Below are 25,884 nucleotides of genomic sequence, written 5' to 3'. Positions count from 1 at the left end.
ATTATTATTATTATTATTATTGTTCGATTTATATAGCGCTTCATTACACATGAAGTGTTTCTAAGCACATATCACAAACATTTACTTCAAACACACAGAAACAATCAAAATCAGGAGAACATAATTAAACACAATTAAAGACAATTAAACACAGCTGCCTGTTAGGCGCTATTATTCAAAGGTTTATATCCAATAAATCAACCGGCTAATCTCTATATTGAACTCAGTCAAGGTATTACCTGATGAACACCTACACCAAGTAGAGTTCAAAAATAAAAAACGAAGTTTAAAAGAATCAACTTCATTAACAAAAATTAAACAATCAAAAACTAAACAGATAAATCAAATTCAAACGAAACAAATAAAACAAAGAAAATGAAAAGAGCAGTTCATTACCATTCTACATTAACAAAATAAAGGAAAACAACTTGTGAAAATTTTTCAAAAAATAAGAGCAAAGTAACACTAATGTTAATACTTTTTTAACGAACATATGTTATATAAAGTATTAATTAGACATTTATTCACATGACAAGCCAATAATCAACTCGTATCATGCTGTTACCATTGTTCACATTTGTTTGTGGACACTCTACAGGTCACAATTTTTATCCAATTTAGATGAAGCTTACAATATATGTTTATTTCCCAAATAACTCAGACACATGTCGAACCTTAAATTTCTGGATTATTACCCCTGGTTGTACATTCATGGGAGGACGAACTCCATCAATAATCAGTGCTCCACAAAACTCTGTTCCAGAGTTAACCCCTGAAAACCTCCGAAAAGCAATAGAGGCTACAGTTTTTCAACAGATTTATATCAAATGTGGTGTTCCTGAATATTATAATTTGCATAGTCTTGTGCATAAGGGGTACAATTTATGTCTGTCTGTCGATCTCCATTGTAAAAAATAGATGTTTAGTGGTGACGTCCAATATGTGTGGACTCAAATTTTAAATAATTTTCAAAATTCTTAGAACGATTGTATACTAATATAACCATGCTTTAAATGTATGGTGACGGCATCCAACATGCGTTTATTCAAATTCTTAGAAAAATTATATACTACCCATGCTTCTGATGATGTTGGGGTAGTCACATCCATAATCCATAATTTTAAATAATTTTCCAAATTCTTAGAACGATGTATACAAATATAACCATGCTTTAAATGTATGGTGACGGCATCCAACATGCGTTTATTCAAATTCTTAGAAAAATTATATACTACCCATGCTTCTGATGATGTTGGGGTAGTCACATCCATAATGCGTTGAGTGTTGACCGAAGTTAATTAATTTTCAAAATTCTTCTAAAATTGATAAATAACCACATACTGATGTAAGGTGGTTACATCCAGCATGTGTTCACCCAAAGTTAAATAGTTTTCAAAATTCTTGAAAAAAAAAAGCCTACTTACAAAAGAACAACAATATGCTAACCTAGAGTTATCTGCCTTTGTATGGAACGCACAATTTATTTGGATACTCAATTGAACGTTCCGAAATTGAATTCTCTAAATCCCCAAAATAATGACAATCGAGTAAAAAGGGGTGGTTTCGATCTACAACGTATGAGCCGAACGCATAAGAAAATATCCCAACCATCTGTGACAGCTGAAACATATTAGTTGTGTTTATTTATGTCACGATTCTACTCACCTCAGTTGTCGGAACTGAGAAAACTTTGTCAGGACTGAATTGCCCGTCACTTGATTGCAATTCTGTCAAATTGGGACATTCCGGAATGTTCAATCAAGTATTCCCAGTATGTAATAATTGGGACGTAAAGACTATTAATTGTAGGCTTTTTATTATGATGATTGTCGGTTGGTTTCCTTTAAGAAGAAGCCATGAATAACATCATAATAATAATAAAAGCTTTGACCAAGTGATAGGGTGACAGTTTAAAGGGCCAAGTTAAACATATTTTCGAGCGTTATGTTTTATATACACGTGCATCAATATTGTGAGCAGCAGATCTAGTAGATTGATGTTAGAAATGGACTGAAATGGGGTTTAACGTCCTACTTTTCTGCACCGTTTAGGCTAATGAAGACGAGCGTACGCCATACAGGATAGAGGATTTTTTACGTACATGTCAAAGTGTACACAGAACCTAGGTTGGGTGTCCCATAAGAACAGTCCAACCTAATGGGTTTTCTCCGGGTCTTCCAGTTTCCTCCCACTGCTAAAGACCCCTACGAATTTATGAAATAAAATTAAACCATATGTTATTCCCGAAATGACCTAGTTTGTGTCGAGTGGACGTTAAACCCCATTTCTCTCTCTCAATAAGAACAGCTGGAGGATGTTTGTTGCCAGACAAGGATGTTTCTCAGTCAACACCAGGATCAAACCTTGAATCTTGTGGTTAGTCTTTGGTGTAGAGATGTGGAACATTCAATCCCATTTCATTTCCTGGCGCCTTCTCTGTTCCGGCTAAACTTTTCTTTGACCATTTAATTGTTTATTTTATCAAAGCTTAAATGTAAATTTATCCATTTGTGATTCAAAAGGTCGAGATTGATTATATATAATGTATTAATAGACTATTTCTGTTTTCACCATCTTGTATGTACCCGTAGGCTGCTGTTATTTGAAATATTGGTGCACCATTATCAATCGATGACGTCACATCTGTATTTTAATTAATCAAAATATGAAAAGAGGATATCTGCAGGGGTGCACAAACATATTTTCTTACGGGAAGTGGAGGTACGCCTGTTGTGCCCCACTGGATATCTATGTCAATATTTCATCTGGTATAAATAATGTACTATTGGTATGTTACCTGTACTATTTAAAATAATGGTAGCCATTATCGATCAATGACCTCACATCTGTAAATGTTTCCTCCATCTTGTGTACTGGAACAAGCAATGCAAGAATTCAGCAGCACCAAGTAATTAGTAAGAATAAATAATAAATTGTTTCAATGGCATTTAGTAATTGACCCAATCTGATTAAAACACAGATCCAATTTCGTTTCGTTTTTATAGTTCAAAATTTCGATTTTACTTGTCTTTACTACACTTGGATCTGGAAGCGTTGTTATTTAACTCCTGTTCTGCTTAAAATTAGGGGTCAGCCAATCAAATGGTCTGTCGAATTGAGCGTTTGTTGTTTTTTGCGCAGAACTGTGGGTAGACATTAGCGGCAATAGAAATCAAAACAAAGCAAAATTAGATAAAAAATACATGGCGGTCGCTAATTGGTTAATCGAATGACTGACGTAATCGGGTCAAATGTCGCTTGGTTGGTACCTGACGTCATAGAACGTGAACTCCCACTATAACTTGTTAGATCTACATGTAGTGTAGGCCATCGAAAGTATAAAAAACGAAACGAAATATAGATCTATATTTTAATTAGATTGGTAATTGACCTGGAATATACAGGTCACAATTCTATGGAACACTGCTTAATACTGCGACATTTTGATTAGGCTTCTCTAGTCATTAGATAAAATATCGTATTGTTATATTTTCATATTTTATCATTGCTTGATAATGACTAGAGAAGCCTAGTCGAAACATCGTTCAGTAATAAGCAGTAATTGTATTCCATAGAATTGTGACCTGTATAATAAATAATAAGCAGAAAAGGTGTTCTTGTGGTTTCCTAAAGCCAATAAGAATGGATTTTTGTTTTTATAAAACATAACTCATGTGACTATAAATGGTTCAATCAAATTTAAATTATAATCAATATCAAATATATTTTCAGTGATTTTTGTGGATTTATTAATCAAAATATATTTTGTTTATTTATTTATTTGTTTAGTCTCAAATGTTTGACTCTTTCTTTACCATTTTTGATTGTAGGTGACTGCGATGAGGATGGTCAGATGAGCATGGTCAGAACATTAAGGCTCTTGCATATTCAAAACCAGGTCATACTTTTCTGACTGTCCTATCAGAATGTAAGGCGTTTTTGGCAATGAACGTACTTTTCTGGTTGTCCTGTTGGAATGTAAGGCGTTTTGGGCAACGAACATACTTTTCAGGCTGTCATGTTGGAATGTAGGGTGTTTTGGGCTACGAACCTAGTTTTCTGGCTGTCCTGTCGGAATGTAGGGTGTTTTGGGCAACGAACATACTTTTCAGGCTGTCATGTTGGAATGGGCTTTGAATCTACTTTTCTGGCTGTACTGTCGGAATGTAGGGCGTTTTGGGTTATGAACCTAGTTTTCTGGCTGTCCTGTCGGAATGTAGGGTGTTTTGGGCAACGAACGTACTTTTCTGGCTGTCCTGTCGGAATGTACAACAATTTAGGCTATGAATGTTTTGGCATCAACCTGGCTAAATGACGATGGACATATGCTATGCAGTGTGCTATTAGGAAAAGTTTGCCTTGAAAGCAATTGAACTCAAAGTGTCCTTGGTTCTTTTACGTGCACACCATGGTTTGTTCATATCATACGCAGAACTAGATGTTCCTTGCCAGGCGAGCCTTCCTACACCAATGACAAGGAGAAACCACGCCAGAAAAACCCAGGGAACTTTTTCGGCAACACCGGGATTGAACTCGGGACCTCAGGGTTATCGAGCCAGCGCCTTACTCACTGTGCCACCGTGGCGCCCTGGACACCAACCATCAAAATAGTCAAACAGAATGTTTAAGACAGAGTTGAACACTTGAGACTAGTAAAAGATATGTCACAGATGTTTAATATATTCTTTTTTTTATTTTTATATGCTCACATTTAATTATAGAGGTTTATCGTCAGCCATTCCTCAAGTATGCGTAACTCAATCCAACGGAAACGGAAGTTTATTATCAAATGTCAACATGCTGACCTCTTGTGAACAGTTTGTTGTGTTGTAGCAATACGCCGTCTTCTTGTGAACGGTTTGCTGTGCTGTAGCTATACGCCGACTTCGTGTGAACGATATGCAGTGTTGTAGCCAACCACATGTGACCAGTTTGCAGGGTAGTAGCTGTACGGCCGACCTCTTGTGACCAGTTTGCAGGGTGGTAGCTGTACAGCCGACCTCTTGTGAACAGTTTGCGATGTTGTAGCTATACGTCCAACCTCTTGTGACCAGTTTGCAGTGTTGTAGCTATACAGTCGACCTCTTGTGAACAGTTTGCATTGTTGTAGCTATACAGCTGACCTCTTGTGAACAGTTTGCAGTGTTGTAGCTGTACAGCTGACCTCTTGTGACCAGTTTGCAGTGTTGTAGCTGTACAGCTGACCCCTTCAGAAAAGTTTGCATGGTAGATCTATTTCATAAGACCAACTTCAAGTATGGTCAAAGGTAACGAGAATTAAAAGGGCTAGCGCCTATCCCAACCCTAATCCTAACCCTGGACCTAGCCCTAACCTACAATCTCGCCAACAATCACGTTTCCTAACCTTATTAACATCTCGGCGACCTTGACCTTAAGAAATAGATCTAGCCTAGTGTAGCTATACAGCCGACATACATCACTGTAAACATCCACCTGTTATGTTCAAATAACAGGATAGAAATTATTAATACTTAAACATACTTTATGGGAGATAAGATAAAGAGCTGGCAGTTCTCACTATAATAGTTAAAACTAGATATTAATTAATTCTAAGAATTAACAGGTTTGATAAAAACAATCCCAGAACATTAGTTAAGGCCCGTTTTCCATGTACACGTTTTCGCCGGCGAAAAGGTCGGGTCTAATTCAAATAAAGAGTCTAGGGGAAGAATGATCTAATTCAAATTTTTGTCTTTTCGCATAAAAGGCAAAACAGACTTTTGGACGAGAATGCTTGACGTGAATAGAACAATGAGTGGGTTTAATTACAACTTCAAAATGCTGTTTAATACGAATGATAATTACCAGTACAACAACTGACTTCCACTTTTCAGCCAAATTAAGGTCAAATAAATACGATGGACTTATATTTGTCTGGGAGGCCATTTCAGCTGGGCCTTGGTTCGATGTGACTCTGATCGTTTTTACCTGAAATTGATTGTTCCACAGAAAGCTTATACTAAACAATTTGCTACCAGATGGCGCCATTAACTGGTGTTCGTTGAAAAAGTGACTTAGGTCGTTCTTCCCCGGGGCTCTTCAAATGTAATGGGACTGTTTGCATATAACGGGAAAAAACGCTTACATGGTAAACGGGCATCATACTGTTAGTATTTATACGAAATGTTTTCCATGTTATTGTAAATGTGTACCTAATTTGTATAGCTGTTTATAGCAGATTGGCTTGTTATGTTATAAATAAAGCAATATACATTATATATATTATTAAAATGTCATTTTTTCGGATGGGACAGGATGGCCACAGTGGCTAAGCGGGTAAAACGCTGGCTTGCTAGCCTGGAGGTCGCGTGTTCCATCCCTGCATTAGGCGAGAAAGTACACGATGGAGGGCCTGACGAAAAACCGAGGTTCCGTGTACACATTGGCGTGCACGTAAAAGATCCCTTGGCAGTTGGAATTCGATGTAAGAGTAGGCTGTGGTGCCGCTGCCCAGGCAAAATTTCTCTCATAGCACACTGTATGCCCGTCTTTATTATCCCAGTCTAGGCTATTACACTAATTAGGGCTGGTGGGGATGGCCGAATTGTTAGCACGTGCGTGCTGTATCATAAAGCCTGTCATTAAGTCAACTGGCGTGGTTTCGAATCCCCGGTTGTACGTGACAAGGAGTAGGGTCGCCTGTCCAATCTCGTGGGTTTTCTCCGGGTCCACCGGTTTCCTCCCACTGCAAAAGGCCCCTACGCGCAAGCGAATTATTGAAATAAAATTAAAAACCATATGTTTGTCCCGAAATGACCTAGTTTGTGTCGAGTGGACGTTAAACCCCATTTCTCTCTCTATTCCACTTATTAGGCCCCTTCTCAACCCTCCCGACTAGAGGAAGATGAAAATGAGGTTTAAACACAGTTGAGCAAAATCAACGATGATGACGAATGTTTAAGACTATGCATATAAAAAAAGCTTATGAGTATATGACATTGTCAAAAATATTACACACCTTGGCCGGATGCTCCATAGATTTCGAATCCCTATAGGTAAATCCAGTACTGAAGACGGCAGCACTGATGAGGTTGTCTCCGACTAAATCTTGAAGTTGGCATTATCAAATAGAACTAACCGGTTGTCTCCCGGTACTGAAGACGGTAGCAATGATGAGTTTGTCTGGTTTGGAAGATAGACATGCTGAAGAGATACAGAAATTTGGAAAGGAGTGGGGATGTGGTGTGCGTTCCCACTCCCCCTCCCAACCCCACCACTATAAACTCCAGTTTTAGCTAGATAAGCACTGCTAAAAAGGATGGCGTCGGGTTGAGTGTGTGGCCTTGTGATTCACCCGTGTTACAGCTAGATCAGTACAATTTTAAATGCTATAAGGGGTAGGGTCGGGGTGTGTATGGGAATCCGGACCCCAGTTCCCACCCCTGATAGACTCCAGATACAGTTAGATTAGTTCCATTCTAAGTGACAGGGTGCCGCAGTGGCTCAGTGAGGAGGGTGCTTGCTCACTAACCTGGTGAGATACCGATGTTAGCTGAGAAATGACCTCGGGATTTTCCAGTGCGGTTTTCCCTTCTCACTGGTGCAAGACGGAGGGTGGGAGGCAAGAATTAGTGTCTAGTCGTTCGGATTGACCAAAAATCTGGGGTTCTACGTACACGTGGACATACAAGTGTATGAAAACCCTTGACAGTTGGAATTCAAAATAAAGAGATATCCCAATCGCCGCTGACTGAGCAAAATGTCCGCCATAGCACACTGCATGCGCCCGTCTTTGTCAGACCAGTTGGTGAAAAACAGTAGGAGGTTAACCCAATTTCGATTCTTGGAAACAACAAAAAAACGGGTAAAATTTTGTATTTTTATTTTTATTTCATCAGATAAATTATATCATATTGAAAACAACAATTCATTTAATAAATACGAGACAATAATTTCTTCTCTGTACATTTATAACAATATTTACAAATTCATGAATAATGGCGAGGAGACTGATATGTCTGACCTTCTCCACAACCCTCTGTGACATTCTCGCAAGCCGAGACATGGGCGGATGCAGAGAGGGGTGGAGGGCATACGATCAAGGAGTTGGCATCGGGCATCACCAAACTTCTGTTGCACTAATGGCTGACGACGAAATGAAAAAGTTAAATGATTAGAGGTCCTGTATAAATTGGAATTGGATGAAAACTTACGATTTACAAATAGTAAGAAAATAATAATTAGCATCCTTCAAATTGTTAGACAAAAACTAAAACGAAAAGTCATTAATATTTTCGTAAATTTAAAACAGAATAGTAAAATTCATTGATTAAAAAAGATCCATTTCGTCTATTAAAACAGAATAGGAGAATTCATTGATTAAAAAAGATACATTTCGTCTAAAAAAAATAAAAATAAAATCGAATCTTAGAATGTATTGGGAAGATCCTACTTCTGCTCGAATCTTAGAATGTATTGGGTTCCGGCAAAAACTATTTGTATAATCTCAGTCCCCCCTGGACTAATACAGAATTCCAGAAGAGGTCACGTGTCGGGCTAGACTAATACAAGACAAACTTTCACATTAAATTAATCTTGTTCTAGCCTTGTTACCCTTTCCTACAGATCCCGATGGGCCTTAATGGGCCTTGAAAACTTCTAACTCTACCGACTCAGGTACTCCTTAAAAACATATAAATATATATCACAGGCCCAATATGCCTTGAAAACCTCTACTAGGCCTACCCCATTCAACTACATCCGGTACTCATTAAAAACATCCGGGCCCTTATTCACGAAAACTTAAACTAAGATAAAATCGAAATTTTAAGAAATACTGCAATTCGATTGGCTGACCAGTAAAATCAATTTGCATAATATATCCAATGAAGTTGCAGTATTTTTTAAAAATTTCGATTTTATCTTAGGTTAAGTTTTCGTGAATAAGGGCCCCGTCTCCATTCGCCAAGTCGGGTCACAACAGTTGGACGTTAAATTTCATTTCATTTCATTAAAAACATATATATATATATCACAGATAGAATCTTCATTAAAAATATAAATAAATATCTTATATACATATTATATTCTCAGGATAAACAGGTCCAGGTATTGCACCAAATCGTAATCACACGCATCTAGACATCGTGTACGTATTGCACCAAGTCGTAATCTCACGAATCTAAACATAAACCGTGCTAAGTCATAATCTCACAGACATAATAAACCGTGCACCAAGTCGTAATCACACTCATTTAGACATAAATCGTGGTATTGCACCATGTCGTAATCTCACAGACATCATAAATCGTGGTATTACACCAAGTCGTAATCTCACAGACATCATAAATCGTGGTATTACACCAAGTCGTAATCTCACAGACATCATAAATCGTGGTATTACACCAAGTCGTAATTTCACAGACATCATAAATCGTGGTATTACACCAAGTCGTAATCTCACAGACATCATAAATCGTGGTATTACACCATGTCGTAATCACACGCAAATAGACATAAACCGTGGTCCGTAACATATCAACCATAGCCCAATGCAGGAGCTTTTTATTCACGCAAAAATATAAATCAAAAATATTTTAAGAAAGTGGCCTTTTCATTGGCTAAGAATTGAAATTCGAACTATGATTTAACCCTAAATGACGTCACAGCGAACGCGATAATTGCGTCACGCGTTGATATTTAGTTGTTTCGGGCCAGGAGTGTTAGTGATATGTTCAGGGCCCTTATTCACGAAAACTTAAACTAAGATACAATCGAAATTTTAATACTGCAATTCGATTGGCTGACCAGTAAAATCAATTTGCATATATCCAATAAAGTTGCAGTATTTCTTAAAATTTCGGTTGTAACTTAGTTTAAGTTTTCGTGAATAAGGGCCGAGGACCATGGTTATACCCAGAGGAATAGCACAGTGTATTAAATTATGTAGCACCCATCCGTCAGTACTGTCAGTCCCCTGTTACCATTTCACGAAGACATCATTCAAGTAAAATGTCAAAATTCTGCTGATAAATCTATTTACAGTCAGCTTTGTTGCAGCTGGCTGTGCATGGAGACTCAGTTATCCAGAACTAATTTATTTCATTGTAGGATTCCAATTAAATTTATCCCAAACAAGGGTTTAGAGTCAATTAATTTTCATTTTATGTTTTGTAAAATTATTGCTGCATACATAGCGACGTTCATGTTCCCAAAGCAGCAACCGCCAGTTTTACAACATCTAACCGAGTAAAAGCAAGATGACGCCTTCTACTGAAGAGGAGCGACGTAAAGATTTGACGACTTTCAATTTATCTATTAGCACTAATACAATAATATCAATTAGCCAACAAGCAGGCTTAGCACAGTCCCGATGTGGTGGGTGGGGTGGGGCGATAAGGGGGGTAAGCACAATCATCATAGCTCCACAAAAATCGTGTATAAAATCCGTAACAACTACAATTCTGGAAGTGGACATTTATGCACCAGTTACTCGGGGATCCTCGACAATCTCCAACAAGCTTGGGGATATTCATAGGCTTTATTGCTACTCCCGGGAAGCTAAAGCCCAAGGCTCCCATAAGACCATATGAGATAATCTCAATTGGTTCGGTTGGAGTAGTTCAACATGGTGTCCTGTCCGTAGATGATAGAGCTTCTTCCGTAGCTGACCGAACTAAGTTAGCTGGAGAAGATTGGCGTTAGTTATAACTTCCTTTATTTCTGATGGCGGAATGTATTCAACACTTTCCGCGCGAGGAAGTCCGTTATTCATTTCCATATAATAACCTTCCCCTTTAGGGGCCGGTGTTACTGTCACCACAAGACTCTCGGAGCTACTGAAGTCGATCAAGGGCTGTTCCGGAACCAGCTGTACACGACGTGGAGTTGCGGAAAGAGGGGATCCAGAAACAGTTTGAGCACGGAGTCTTTCGAATCCGTCATCTTTGAAGAAGAAGTCTATCAAGGGACTAGATGCTTCATTGGATTTCGCGAGGGTTGTGTTTAGATTATTTGAGATCGTAGGTTCGACATTTATACTGGGAATGTTCATGGGACTTGTTGACGGTGGTATCGGGCTCTCAGTAGGGGTATTTGAATCTTTGAGGTCATCATCTCCAAAGTCTAAGAGCAAAATGTCACTACTGTTGTATTCAATTACTGCATCGGAGGACGATCTAGTGGGTTTTGATATTTCTTGCACAACGTCCGGAATGGACTGATAAAAATGATCACTTTTGACAAGTTCTGTTTCAGAATCTTTGGGCTCGTCTTCCTGGTAGAATTTCGCCAAGGTCGCGTTGACACTATCGAGCACTATATCGGAAGAAGGTAACTGGGATTTCTGACAAGGAGCTGGACTTTCGCTTCGATCGGGGCTTGTATTTGGACTGTGTCCGGACTTTCCACCAAGAAACGAAAGACCTGATAAACGTTTCTTCCAGTTGGATTTTGTTTTTGAGTTCATGCTACTCCGAAGACTTGCAGGTCGATCTGGCAGAGCTGGAGGGGTATCGGCCGTCAGTTGAACTTTCGGTAGATTATTGTCTCCAAATATCCCTTGATCTTTTTTTCTACTTTCCAGTTCCTCATAATCCGGTTCTTTTGTCACGTCTCCGGTAGAACGCCGTCGAGATGTACATTCATCCGTTTTGTCACTAAGACGACGTCGGAGAACTTCGGTGTAATCCAGTTCCTGATAGATATTGGAAGGGTCCATTTTGTCCTCGGGACTCTCTTCCATGATAGCTTCGTCAACGTCACTTCCTTTACGTTTGGCTTCTTCGTATGAGCCGTTAGAGAAACCACTATCGAAGGAATTACTAACAGTGCGTAAAGGAGATCCGTCCGTTTTCTTTTCGGGAGCGTCGGGTTTGTTTTCAGTTACATCGGACTCACGTGACGAAGACATACGAGATCGATTTGACGAGACGGAATTGGTTGACGATATCGACCCAGAACGAGGCTTGACGTTCAAGCAATTGGGGTCATCAGTACATTTAATCCTAGAGTAACCATCTTCCATAGAAAAGACGGGGTAGGGTGTCACGGAAGAGTCCACAGTCAAGGATGTGGATCTCGTGGAGCGTTTTGGATCTGGTGTAGAGGTTGTTGGTAATGTGTTAAGTTTCCCCGGAGTCGAAAGAACTGGGGATAAAGGCGGAGTATTAAGAGAATCAGACGCAGATATGTTGCTTGCAGAAGACATTTCAGATATGCTTCGGACTGCACGCAGTCTCAAGGTACCGCTAGGATTATCAGAATTTGCAAGAAGATTTGAGAACTGGTATTCACTATTACAACTGGATCCCGAGCGTTCTCTTGCGTCCGTGTGGGATTTTTGGCGTTGGCGTTCTGCTATCGCCATACTGATGTTCTCCCGGATGGTCTTTAGGATGAGTTCCCACTCTGGAGTTGAAAAGCAAAACATACCCTCACCGGTAGACGAATTACTGAAATATAGAAATTGAGGCTTCTATTAGTTCAATTCAGTAAGATATGAAATGTGGCGAGTGGCGTTTCAAGCGGCAGGGTATGCCTATAATATATGCAAGACCCTAAAAGCAAGAGAGAGAGAGAGAGAGAGGGGGGGAGGGGGCTTAACGTTCACTCGACACAACTAGGTCATTTCGGGACTAACATATGGTTCAATTTTTATTCCAATTATTCGCTTGCGCGTCGGGGTCTTTAGCAGTGGGGGTAGGGCGAATCGGGGGGACCCGGAGAAAACCCACGAGGTTGCACTGGCGAACCTACACCTTGTTATGTGCAAGATGGGAATCGAAACCACGCCACTTGACTCATTGACATGCGTTATGATCGAAAGCGCACACCATTCGCACCCCCCCCCCCGCCGCACCCCGCACCCCCACCCCCCGCCATCTAAAGTACGTTAAGTAAAAGGCTAAATAGAAAAATGAAATATTTCAGTACCCAAACAGTTTTGTCAGCTACTGCCCCTGTCCCTCCACAAGACCTGGCCTGCCCCATCGCCTTAACAAAAAATATAAAGTTACACTTACGCTCCACACTCCAATATTAAAACCCTTTTGCCGGCATCTTTTGTGTTTTCTATCGTGTAAAATCTTTTAACTGTCGACAGTCGCCATTCTACCAGTGGGGTGTAATCGTGGGATAACAACATAATATACGAGGTGTTGATTCCCAATAAAACTTTCTCATCTAGATTAAGACGTTGAGTGTGCGGGTTGCCTATAACATGCACACCAAAAATATCTGAAACAAAGTAAATCATCTAGATTAAGACGTTTAGTGTGCGGGTTGCACGTAAAAGATCCCCTGGCAGTTGCCCGGGCAAAATTGCCCTCATAGCACACTGTATGTCGTATGCCCGTCTTCATTAGCAGAACAGTAGGACGTTAAACCCCATATCATTTCATTAGTCCAGTTCGTGTATATCATATAGAAACAAATAGAAACGTATCTGCACGTAACGCATCCTACGACCTACCATTATCATTCAACTACTAGAACATATCTAACCAATGTGGTCGAAACGAGGAAACTCCACTTTGAATTTCAACCAAATGTTAAAAGATCTTTTACAAGCACAAAAGTTAAAAGATATCTTACAAGAACTAATGTTGGTCAAATAAGCATGATATGTATGAAATGGGGTTTAACTTCCTGCTGTTCTGCTCCAACAAGGCTAACGAAGACGAGCATACACCATACAGTGTGATATAATTGACATTTTGCCCGGGCAGTGGCGCTACGGCTTACTCTTATAAAGAATTCCAACTGCCAAAAGATCTTTTACGTGCACGGCAATGTGTACACGGGACCTCGGTTTTTCGTCCCATCCGAATGACTAAACAGTTGTCCTTGTCATGGCCTCCGTCCTGCATCACTGACAAGGGGGACCACACCGGAAGATCTGGATAAACTTTCTCGGTCAATGCAGGGATCGAACACCCGACCTACAGACTAGTGAGCCAGCGTCTTAACCACCTGCGTCTTAACCAACTAGACACCGCGACCCCCGACAGAGAAATGACGTATGACGTAATAGAAAACCATGTGACGTAATAGAAAACCCCGTGACTCTGTGGCGTCACTCGGCAAACCTCAACAGATTCCAGTACCCTACATCTAGAATCTCGGCTGTATGACAAAGTCCGCCATTAGAACTACTTCCAAGTTCCCGGATTACAATGGCGTTGTCCATGACGACCAATGACGTCATTGATGACGACGTATTTGAAGAATGTTTTATCTTACAAAATTTTCAAAGTTTGAAGCTGTTTTTCTTTCAAGTTTATCCGATTTTCTTTAGACAAGGACAAATTTGCACTGAAAATTCTACACACTCTTCGAACGACGCAATTTTGAGAACTTCTTTCTAAACGCGGGCAAGTTTCCCTTATAAGTAAACCGGTGCCGCATCGCAAATGTATAGGCGTAGGTACATATCACTTACTGTCATACAGCCGAGGCTAGATGTATGGTAAGTGAATCTTCCGAGGTTTGCCGAGTCTCTGTGGCGTAATAGAAAACCCCGTGACGTAATAGACAACCCTGTGACGTAATAGAAAACCCTGACCTACCACATTCAGCTAATTCATCGTGACGAAATATTCTTCTATATATGGACATCCACGTGGCTGTTTCCTGTTCTGACGCAGCACAGAAAACCAGAACCGGTTCGGATTCCACGACTTCAAACGCGTGTGGATGAGTTTTTGATTTTGATAATTGAACTGCTGTGATATTCTCTAGAACAAATGTCATTTTATCTCCCGTGTTTTTACCCACGGCATCCTGGTCGTGATAAATGTCTATTTTAGCGTTGTATTTCTTGCTAGCTAGATCAGTCATCTGATGTACTACCACCCATCTCCTCTTCCATGTCTGAAAAATACAAAAGTTAAAAATATATAAATAATAGAGAGAGAGAGAGAGAGAGAGAGAGAGAGAGAGAGAGAAGAGGGGGGGGGGGGTAACGTCCACTCGACACAAACTAGGTCATTTCGGGACTAATGTATGGTTCAATTATATTTCAATAACTCCCTTGCGCGTAGGGGTCTTTAGCATTGGGGGGAAACCGGTGGACCCGAAGAAACCCCACGAGGTTGGACAGGCGACCCTACTCCTTGTCACGTACAACCGGAAATGTAATGAAATGTGGTTTAACGCCCTAATGTTCTGCTCCGACTGGGCTAATGAAGACGGGCGATTATAAGCATCCTTGAATTGACGTCAAAGTGGCATGTGCAGGCCGTTCAATGAGGAGTTGCAGACACCTGCCGTTTGGGACTAACACATGGTTCAATTTTATTTCAATAATTCGCTTGCATGTAGGGGTCTTTAGCTGTGAGAGGATACCGGAGCACCCGGGAAAAACCTCACGAGGTTGGACAGGCGACCCTACTCCGGGGAATCGAAACCACGCCAGTTGACTCAATGACAGACCTTATGATATTGCGCAGGCGCTAACCTTTCGGCCATCCAACCCCCATCGGCGGTAAAGCAACTATCCGGGAACAATTTCTCTCATAGCATCGCGTCTTCATTAGGGGGTTTGGATGGCTGAATGGTTAGCGTGAGCGCGCTGTATCATAAAGTCTGTCATTGAGTCGACTGGCGTGGTTTCGAATCCCCGGTTGTACGTGGCAAGGAGTAGGGTCGCCTGTCCAACCTCGTGGGTTTTCTCCGGGTCCTCCGGTTTCCTTCCACTGCTAAAGACCCCTACGCGCAAGCGAATTATGTAAATAAAATTAAACCATATGTTAGTCCCGAAATGACCTGGTTTGTGTCGAGTGGACGTTAAACCCCATTTCTCTCGCGTCTTCATTAGTTCACTCGGTGCAGAAATGTAGGACACTAAACTCCATCTATTTCATTTCGTTTCAAAAAGCCGTCTGATAAACTTTTATTCAATATAACCGACATTTGATAAACTTTAATCCGGGCTGAGTGCAACAAATGTGAAGATAAAATATCTATAAAAAAGGAGCTCAGATCACTTCAAATAAATCATGGAGTTCAGTTTAAAGATAATAGAAACGAAAGAAAGGGGTGAAGGGGGGGGGGGCTACATAAGTCTTGATTGTGGTACTTAAATTATGGAGTTCATTTTACAGATAATTGAAACAAAAGAAAGAGGGTGTGGGGGGTCTATATAAGTCTTGATTGTGGTACTTAAATTATGGAGTTCTTTATAAAGTTAATAGAAACAAAAGAAAGGGGGTATAGAGGGGTCTATATAAGTCTTGATGGTACTTAAATTATTGAGTTCATTTTAATGATGAATAGAAACAAAAGAAAGAGGGGGATGGAGCTATTACATACGTCTTGATTATGGTACTTAAATCCGGATTGAGTGCAGTAAATTACCTTGCAGAGGAAAAATTAAAAAAATAACTAATCTAAACAGAGGTCAGATCATTTCAAATAAATCACTGAATTAATACAAAATACAAAAAAAAAAGAAAGAGGTCTATATAAATCTGAATTGCGGTACTTAAATCCGGATTGAGTGTAATAAATTAATGTGCAGAGAAAAGGTTTAAAAAATAACAAATCTGAACAGAGGTCAGATAATTTCAAATATTTAAGTACAAAGATAAAAACAAAAGGAAATTTTCCTTGTATAAGTCTAGTTTATTTACTTTAAAGAAGGATAAAGCCTATAGATATATATATATATATATATACGATATCCCCGTCAGGTTACCATCAAAAGGTCTATTGATAACTGATAAGATATACAATCTACTGAGATGGGGTTTAACGGCCAACTTTTCTGCACGATTCGGGGTAAAGATGATGGGCATACGCCATGCAGTGTGCTATGAGGGTTCTTTATGTGCATACTGAATTGTGCGCGGAACCTCGTTGTTTTGTTCCAACTGAACGACTTGACGTCATTAGTTGTCAGGTCGTCCGTCCTCCACCACCGATCTGCCCACAGGTCCCTTGGGTCTCGTGGGCCAGTGCCTTACTAACTGCTAAGATACACGGAGAGAGAGAGAGAGAGAGATGGGTTTAACGTCCACTCGACACAAACAAGGTCACTCCGAGAGAGAGAGAGAGAGGGGGTGGGGGTCAGTTCGGGACTAACATATGGTTCGGTTTTATTTCAATAATTCGCTTACGCGTAGGGGTCTTTAGCAGTGGGAGGAAACCGGAGAAAACCTACGAGGTTGGACAGGCGACCCTACTCACGTACAAGCAGGGAAAATAAATGATAACTTGATAATATCCCTATTGTACCAGTTCAAATGTTGAAACCTGTTATTCATTACACAACTATTGTAAATCAAGTACGATTTCTTGATATAATGTACCATGTGATCAGATTAGTCTGAAGGAGGGTTGGGGGGGGGGGGGGCATACTGACTCGATTTGAGTTATGCTGCTGACTCATTGACCTGACTCAAGATGTTGGTCGAGAATTTCAATGGGATTTTCTAGCCTGGCATGATTCCCATTGTCACTGTCGGTAGTGCAGGCCATGACAAAGACATTCAGATGGGACGAAAAACAGATGACCACACGTGTACACATGAAAGAAAGAACTCCTGACAGTTCCAATTCGATGACGGATGTCCCGGTAAAATTTACGTTATAGCACAATGCATGACCCATGGCCGTCTCCATTGGCCCGGTTGATGCAAAATATCGGACTCTAAACTAAACCCCATATTATTTAATTTTTTCAGATAAATTTGTCTCAGTTTGGTTACAAGAATTTTTGTTTGTTCGACACAATCGGACGTTAAACCCCATTTTATTTCATTTGGGATATTCCGACGTGGTTTCCCCTTGTCAGTGGTGCAAGACGGAGGGCCTGACAAGGACAGCTGTCTAGTCGATCGGATGGGACGATAAACCGAGGTCCCGTGTATACATTGGCGTGTACGTCAAAGATCCATTAGCAGTTGGAATTCGATATAAGAGTAGGCTATAGTGTCGCTGCCCGGGCAAAATTTCCTTCATAGCATACTGTATGGCGTATGCCAGTCTTCATTATCCCGGTTCGGAGCAGAACAGTAGGACGTTAAACCCCATTTCATTTAGTCGTATCATTGGTGTACACGGGTTCATAAGGCCGCCTGTAGATTTGGTCAAAGGTCACGAGATGTAAACAGATAAATTGTTTCAATGGCATTTAGTAATTGAACTAGAGTATACAGGTGACAATTCAATGTGCAGTCATTGTTCTAAGTGTTTTTCGTATATTAGTGAAATCACTTACATCTACATGCATATATCAACATTTTTCGTTATAATACCAATCAAATCTCATCTTTTTAGAGTGTTGTGATTATCAAACCTGATCAAATCATTGTAAATACTCCACAACAAGCTATTCATTAATCATTTGTGTTTTTTTTCAGGTAAAGTGGTCGTAGATAACAATTGATCAAACTTCATCGTCTTTGATCGTTTGTCATTATTAAAACCTAATAAATCAGTGTATATACTCCATAACAAGTTATCCATTAATTATTTAATCAATTTATGTTAATTTTCAGGTAAACTGAAAGTTGTTAATAGCATTAAACTTTATAATCCTTAATTAAATTAGATTCCCTTTAGGTACAGGTACATGTAATTAAGGGGTATCTCTGGTTGGTTAACATTAACTAGGTACTGTTGTGTACGTGTATATATTGTCTTGTCATATTTTATCGACAAGTATCCTGTTATCGTTATAAATTGTGCTTGATATTGATAAGAGGTTTTGTCTACGATATCACCTTAGGTGGAAGTGGACGTAAAACTCTAGAAACGAACGAACGAACGAACGATAAGAGCATACTTGTCGAAACGTCGTGCTTTTAGAATAAACCAGTGATTGTTTCCCATAAAAACTGTGTTCTGTTAATGGAATATACAGGTCACAATTCTATGGAACACTGCTTAATACTGCGACATTTTGATTAGGCTTCTGTAGTCATTATCAAGCAATGATAAAATATTGTCTGTTATATTTCATATTTTATCATTGCTTGATAATGACTAGAGAAGCCTAGTCGAAACGTCGCTCAGTAATAAGCAGTAATTGTATTCCATAGAACTGTGACCTGTTTAAGATGTAAACAGGACTAAGGCTAATCCCAACCCTAACCCTAAACCCTGCACCTCGCCCTAACCCTACCCAAACCAACAATCTCGTAAACAATCACGTACCCTAACCTAATTTACATCTCAGGGGATGTTGGATGGCTGAATGGTTAGCACGTGCGCGCTGTATCGTAAAGTCTGTCATTGAGTCAACTGGCGTGGTTTCGATTCCCCGTTTGTACGTGACAAGGAGTAGGGTCGCCTGTCCAACCTAGTGGGTTTTCTCCGGGTCCTCCTTTTTTCCCCCACTGCTAAAGACCCCTACGCACAAGCGAATTATGGAAATAAAATTGAACCATGTGTTAGTCCCGAAATGACCTAGTTTGTGCCGAGTGGATGTTAACCTCCATCTCTCTCTCTCTCTCTCTCTCTCTCTCTCTCTCTCTTATTAATAAAATGATCTATCCGGTGTACACGATGTAAACGAATGTCGGTGTTAAGTCTATCAATGATATCAACTTTAACCTATTGACCTAATTAATTAGAATAATTAGATAACCGTATAATAATCATACATCCACCTTTGTTATCATCAAACAATTAATTCACCTATATTTTATCCTCATCAATTTATATTTTTAAATTATATTTGCACTTTTTGTCACGCAATGGCATGCATGTAACCATACATCAGGCATAAATATTGCACGATGCACAAATTATTTTAGTGCACTTAAATGTCAAAAGCTTGTGGGTCTGTTAAAGATATGAAATGAAATGGGGTTTAACATCCTGCTGTTCTGCTCCGACTGGGCTAATTAAGACGGGGGTCCGATAAAGAAGCCTTGGTATTAGGAATTCGAAAAAGTGTAGGTTTCAACGCTACTGCTCTAACAAAATTCTCCCCGCTTCGCAATGTATGCATGGCCACAGAAACAAAAAATAACCTCATCGAACTGACCCCCTTGTCGGTGGTGCAGGACAGGGGATCTGGCAAGGAACAACGTATAGTCTTTCGGTTGGTGTTAAAAGCCGAGGCCTCGTGCACAGATTGGTGTGCACGTGAAAGAATCCCTGACAGTTGGAATTCGAAAAAAAGAATAGGCCGTGTTCTCGCTTCGAACCGGGGAATTTTAATGAAGGGGCTGGTGCTACTTTTCGCAGATTGTTGATTAAATCGTCGGCTGAGTTCGAGGTTGTGATACGGGGGGGGGGGGGGTCGATCGAATGGTTAAACGCTTACGCTTTTGGTCATAAGGTCTGTCATCTTGTAGCGTGGTGGACTGGTGCCGATTCCACGTAATAACCGAATTTGTGTCGAATAGACGGTAAACCCGATTCTCTCCTGGGATATTAACAGTATACCATGACCCTAATGAACCCAGCTGCCTTGTTCAATGATATAACACTATTTTCTATTGGTCAGATGAGACATCATCTTATATTTGTTATCAAACAAGATCGTCTGTAAACACAGCCCCATGATAATATTCATTTGATGTTTATATTTGTATAAGATTTGAATTTGATAAATCTAATGACCAGAACTAGGAAATCGTCACGTCCGCCATATTATCCAGAGCCAGTCCAACCATAGGGGACCTGTTTGATTATAAAATTATTATTGCTATTTCATTATGACAAATTGAATTCTAGATATTGAAATGAGTCTTCTAAATCGTATTTCAGGCTTAATGGAACTAGATTCATATTGGGGTGGGGGTGGGGTGGGCTGTCAAATTAGCAAGTCAATTGAATGGACTACTCTTAATCAGGGATCTTTCCCTTGCTTCCAATTCTAAACACAGGACATTGGTTTTATGGTGTGTGTTGGGGGCGGGGGCAGTGACGTTCAGGACTTCTCTTTAACGTGTACACAATTTTAAACATATGACCCCTCGTTTTTATGGTCCAGGTGGATTTTCTTTGTGGATTAACCTCATCAATTTCCTGTGGAAATCACCTCCCCAACCAGTTTGATATCCCCAATTCTCCCTGTGGAGATGACCTCCCGGACCAACACGACCCCCCCCCCCCCGTATAGATGACCGCCCGACCAGCCTGAACTCCCCAATTGTCCCTGTGGAGATAGCCTCCCCAAACCGACCTAAATATCCACAACACCTTCTATATTACATTTCAAACTTTTAACTGCATCCTTTATTAAAGGTCAGAAGGGGTCAAAGGTGACGAGGGGTCGCCATGTTTTACAGGATATGACATAATGTCAAACTTATCAAGAGAATATCAGGTCATAAAGATTTCTAACGGAAGATAATTATTAAAGTTTCTACCGGTAGCGTGATTTTAAAATGCATCTTTTTAACATGCAAGAGTGATACTTCCTTCCATCAATTAGCGTGGGCCAGACGAGTCAAAACTGCAAAATAGACAAATTGAACAATAGTTACTCCACCCTTGATTTGAAAAGAGGAACCACGGTGGCTAAGTGGTTAAGGCGCTGGTTCGCTAGCCTGGAGGTCGGGTGTTCGATCCCTGCATTGGCCGAGAAAGTTCATCCAGATTTTCTGACAAGGGGAAAACACACTGAAACACCAAAGGGAATTATTTTTCGGGTTATATCGGTATCGAACTCTGGAACTTCGGGTTTACGAGTCAGCGTGGCATTCGTTTATCATGCATACTCTGTCCGGTCACGACAGTCGCTACAAAAAGAGGAACTTGGGGTCACCACAAAAACGAGACTTTTAGAAAGTAACATAAAAAGAAGAACAATAATCTGAAAATCTGTGAGGCCCCATGTAGATTCTGAAACCCTAAGCCCGTAGATTGTTTCGCTTATTCCTATATCCGACATTGTTAATAAGACAATCTCTATCGATATATCGTAAGTTTTATTTTATCACGTGATTGACGTGAAGATTATAATACAAAGATTAATAATCGGTGCGGTGGATTAGTAGGGATTATGTGACGTCAGAAATATATAATGACGTAACCGTGTATGTGATTTATAACAATGCATTGCATCTATCAATGAATAGCCATAGGCTTAAATACAAAGCTGGCAATAAAAATACTTAACGATAGCCTTTACAATGCAAACTTCCAGATGATCACTTCACAGTTGTGTCAGCTGTCAATGTGCAGTAAAAAAACCAGTCATTGAGTCAACTGCCGGAGTTTCGATCCCCCGATTGTACGTGACAAGGAGTAGGGTCGCCTGTCCAATCTCGTAGGTTTTCTCCGGGTCCTCCGGTTTCCTCCCACTGCTAAAGACCCCTACGCGCAAGCGAATTATTGAAATAAAAACGTAACCAAGTGTTAGTCCCGAAATTACCTAATTTGTGTCGAGTGGACATTAAACCTCATTTCTCGCCCCTCTCTCTCTCTCTCTCTCTCTCTCTCTCTCTCTCACAGAGTAAAAAACGAGTCAAAGCTCCCCCCCCCCCAAGAATAATCAGGACTGTTGACAGATTTAGGTGTAAATTGGAGGACGCGGCTGGCCCCCGGATCCATTCACTTAATTTGATATTGATTTATTTCTTGCAATGGCTGCGTAGTTTGTCCTTGTCCGCAGGTTTGCCTTATCGGTTTTATTTTGTGTGTAGTGCGGTCCTCCTGCATTAACTATTAGGCTGGTGTATCGATGCACAACATGTAACCGGTTATATTTAATATTGGATTTCGTGGAGGGGGGGGGGGGGCGAATGGTTAGTACGTGTGCGCTGTATCATAAGGTCTGCCATTGAGTCAGCTGGCATGGTTTCGATTTCCCGGTTGTACGTGACAAGGAGTGCGGACGCCTGTCTAACCTCGTGGTTTTCTCTGGGTCCTCCGGTTTTCTCCCACTGCTAAAGACCCCTGCGCCCAAGCGAATTATTGAAATAAAATTAAACCATATGTTAGTCCCGAAATGACCTAGTTTGTGAACGTTAACCGCATTTCTCTCTCTCTCTCTCATTTTGAACGAAGACAGACTGTCATCCCACTGAACAAACCAACAATTTTATTTCTGACCCAGATCAATGAGAGAACGCCATTTTGATATGTTTTATCGGAATGTCGAACGTAAAGTTTGTGCTATTAAGTTTTAATTCTGAGATCATAAGACTGTAAATCGAGGCATCAAATTACAGACTTGGGTTTCAGATGACATCACGGTTTGAATTTTTTATTAATTAGAAGTGAAACCAAAGTTGATGCTATCTGTTCATATTTCTATATCGACGTATTAATGAAGTAGCTCAATGAAATCTAAATGAAATGGAGAGAGAGAGAGAGAGAGAGAGAGAGAGAGAGAGAGAGAGAGAGAGAGAAATGGGGTTTAACGTCCACTCGACAAAAACTAGGTCATTTCGGGACTAACATATGGTTTAATTTTATTTCAATAATTCGCTTGCGCAGAGGGGTCTTTAGCAGTGGGAGGAAACCGGATAAATGAAATGGAGTTTAACGTCTTACTATACTTTTCTGCATCATGCTGAGAGAGAGAGAGAGAGAGAGAGAGAGAGAGAGAGAGAGGGGGGGGGGTAACATCCACTCGACACAAACTAGGTCCTTTCGGGACTAACATATGGTTTAATATTATTTCAATAATTCGCTTGCGCGGAGGATCCGGAGAAAACCCACGAGGTTGAAGAGGCGACCCTACTCCTTGTCAAATACAACCGGGGGGATTCGAAATAACGCCAACTGACTCAATAACAGACCTAATACGCGCTAAATTCGTTCCTCCCACTGCTAAAGACCCCCCCCCCCTACGCGCACGCGAATTATAAACCATATATTAGTCCCGAAATGACCTAGTCTGTGTCGAGTGGACTTTAAACCCCATTTCTCTCTATATATATATTAAAATACATTCGAATCAACGTCTATGAATTCTTATTGTTTACGTCCGACTTGTACATACCTTACCAAAAGTTATACCATAACAAATACCATAACAAGTAGTTCTGTGTCAACAAATGACCAAATTAGGACAATGAGAATGGATTTTAATGTCCATTTTATATGACGTCACAGTTTGATGTTGTCATTGTAATATTGTGAGTCTAAATCCAACCTGTATACATTCCACAAGAAGAAGTAATTTGTCAACAAATGACCAAATTAGGACAACTTAAGGTGGGGTTATACGTCCACTTCAAATGACGCCAGAGTTTGATATGTTTAATTGGTGTAATATCGCAGCCAAGTCTAAATCAATAAAAATATTTAACCATCAATTGATCTATCGATTGGTTTTAATTATCTATCTTATCAATAAAATAAAATCAACATCAAGACCAGGTACAGGGGGGTGTAAATATTGAACATAATAGGTATGTTATATAGGCGGTACAACATCACAGTATTACGATGAGGGATAGTTTACCTGTGTTTACCTATGTTAATTATGTACCTGTATATAGGTATGGTAATTAAAGGTGACCTCAGGGCAGGTGAATGGACATATTATAAAATGTCTACACACGGAATTCCATTGGGGAATGAACAACGTAAATCAAAATATTAGAAGAATGTTTCCTATTTCCTCATCGTGAGAGAGAGAGAGAGGGGGGGGGGTAACGTCCACTCGACACGCACCATTGTACTGGAAATAACATATTGTTCATAAACCTGCTGTAGACATTTATAGATACCAGCCCACTAAACTATTGCTACATATATATACACGTATGTATGTAATAATTTAGTTTACCAATATAATATAAAACACATGTTAACTCACGGGCTACTTAAATAAGGTTTTGATCAAAATTTGTATTACAAAATATATCCGATCCCCTTCACACAGTCTTGATCGCATACAGATTTGACTTACTTGTATTTTTTGGTTAATAAAATATCATTTGGTTTATATGTCAGATATTTATGATATGAAACATAAACTTAAACAGGGCTTGGAATTTCCGAAAATCAAACCAGGAAAATTGGTCAAATTATGCGAGAGAGAGAGAGACAGAGAGAGAGAGAGACAGAGAGAGAGGGAGAGAGAGAGAGAGAGTTTAACGTCCACTCGACACAGACTAGCTCATTTCGGAACTAACATATGGTTTAATTTTATTTCAGTGGGAGGAAACCGGAGGACCCACGAGGTTGGACAGACAACCCTACTTCTTGTCACGTACAACCGGGGATTCGAATCAAATTATGCGATTTCTGGAGTGTAAAAGTGTTTGTTTGGATTGGGACAAAATAGTTTAAGAACCTATTGACGGTTTGAACATTTTAAAATTTTAAATTGACCCCATTTTATCTGTTTGTGGACATGCTTGATAACGACTTGTGAAATCTTGTTGAAACGTCGCAGTGAAATAAACCATAGTAATTGTTATTACATAAAAGCATGTTATTTGATGACCCCACAATGTTAATGAAATGCAGACGAGTTACATCCTTGATATGTTTGTGGATGCATAGCTAAAGTTCACGTTACCGTCAACTATTACTATGTATAAAAATAGATTCTTGAAATATCACAAAGTCATTTATATAATGATCTATAAAGCAAATTTATATAATCTTTTAGCTTGTTTTTGTATCATATCCTTAAAATTGTAATGTATGCATGGTTATATATTTCGTGCAATAACATTTAGAGCAGGAAAATTCCCCCCAACCCACAAAATCACACACACACACGCACCCAAATGAAATTACGCATACCTTTAACTTTCTCCCTTTTGTTGTCGAAGGTTGTTTCACATCCAGATATCCAGATTTTTCAATTCCCTTTTCACTCGACATCATTCAGAATAAAGTTCTTTTCATATAACCACGATACTTTTTGTTAAATTCTCTTCCAAGTGATTATTGGTAATCAAATTTGCACTTATCCATCTCTCTGGTGTTGTTATGATACTGTTACTAATCGCTTGTTGTCGATTGTCTATTCGGGCTGTTATCTCTTTCGCCGTAACC

General features: G+C 39.9%; 1 protein-coding gene across 1 annotated transcript; it reads right to left on the bottom strand.

Annotated features, from left to right (window-relative positions):
• Window positions 1-7,892: 7,892 nt before the first annotated feature.
• LOC126816441 (uncharacterized) lies at window positions 7,893-25,884 on the bottom strand. Its single transcript, XM_050543017.2, has 4 exons — window positions 25,630-25,884; window positions 14,529-14,832; window positions 12,984-13,197; window positions 7,893-12,413 (listed from the first exon to the last, which is right to left on the bottom strand). Exons 1-4 carry the CDS (start codon window positions 25,711-25,713, stop codon window positions 10,637-10,639), a joined length of 2,379 nt encoding a protein of 792 aa, XP_050398974.1. The 5' UTR covers window positions 25,714-25,884; the 3' UTR covers window positions 7,893-10,636.

This window comes from Patella vulgata, chromosome 3 (assembly GCF_932274485.2).
Source record: "Patella vulgata chromosome 3, xgPatVulg1.2, whole genome shotgun sequence".
Classification (NCBI taxonomy): domain Eukaryota; kingdom Metazoa; phylum Mollusca; class Gastropoda; family Patellidae; genus Patella; species Patella vulgata.
Note: the sequence above shows the minus strand (reverse complement) of the source record. Positions and strands in the feature narration are given on the sequence as shown.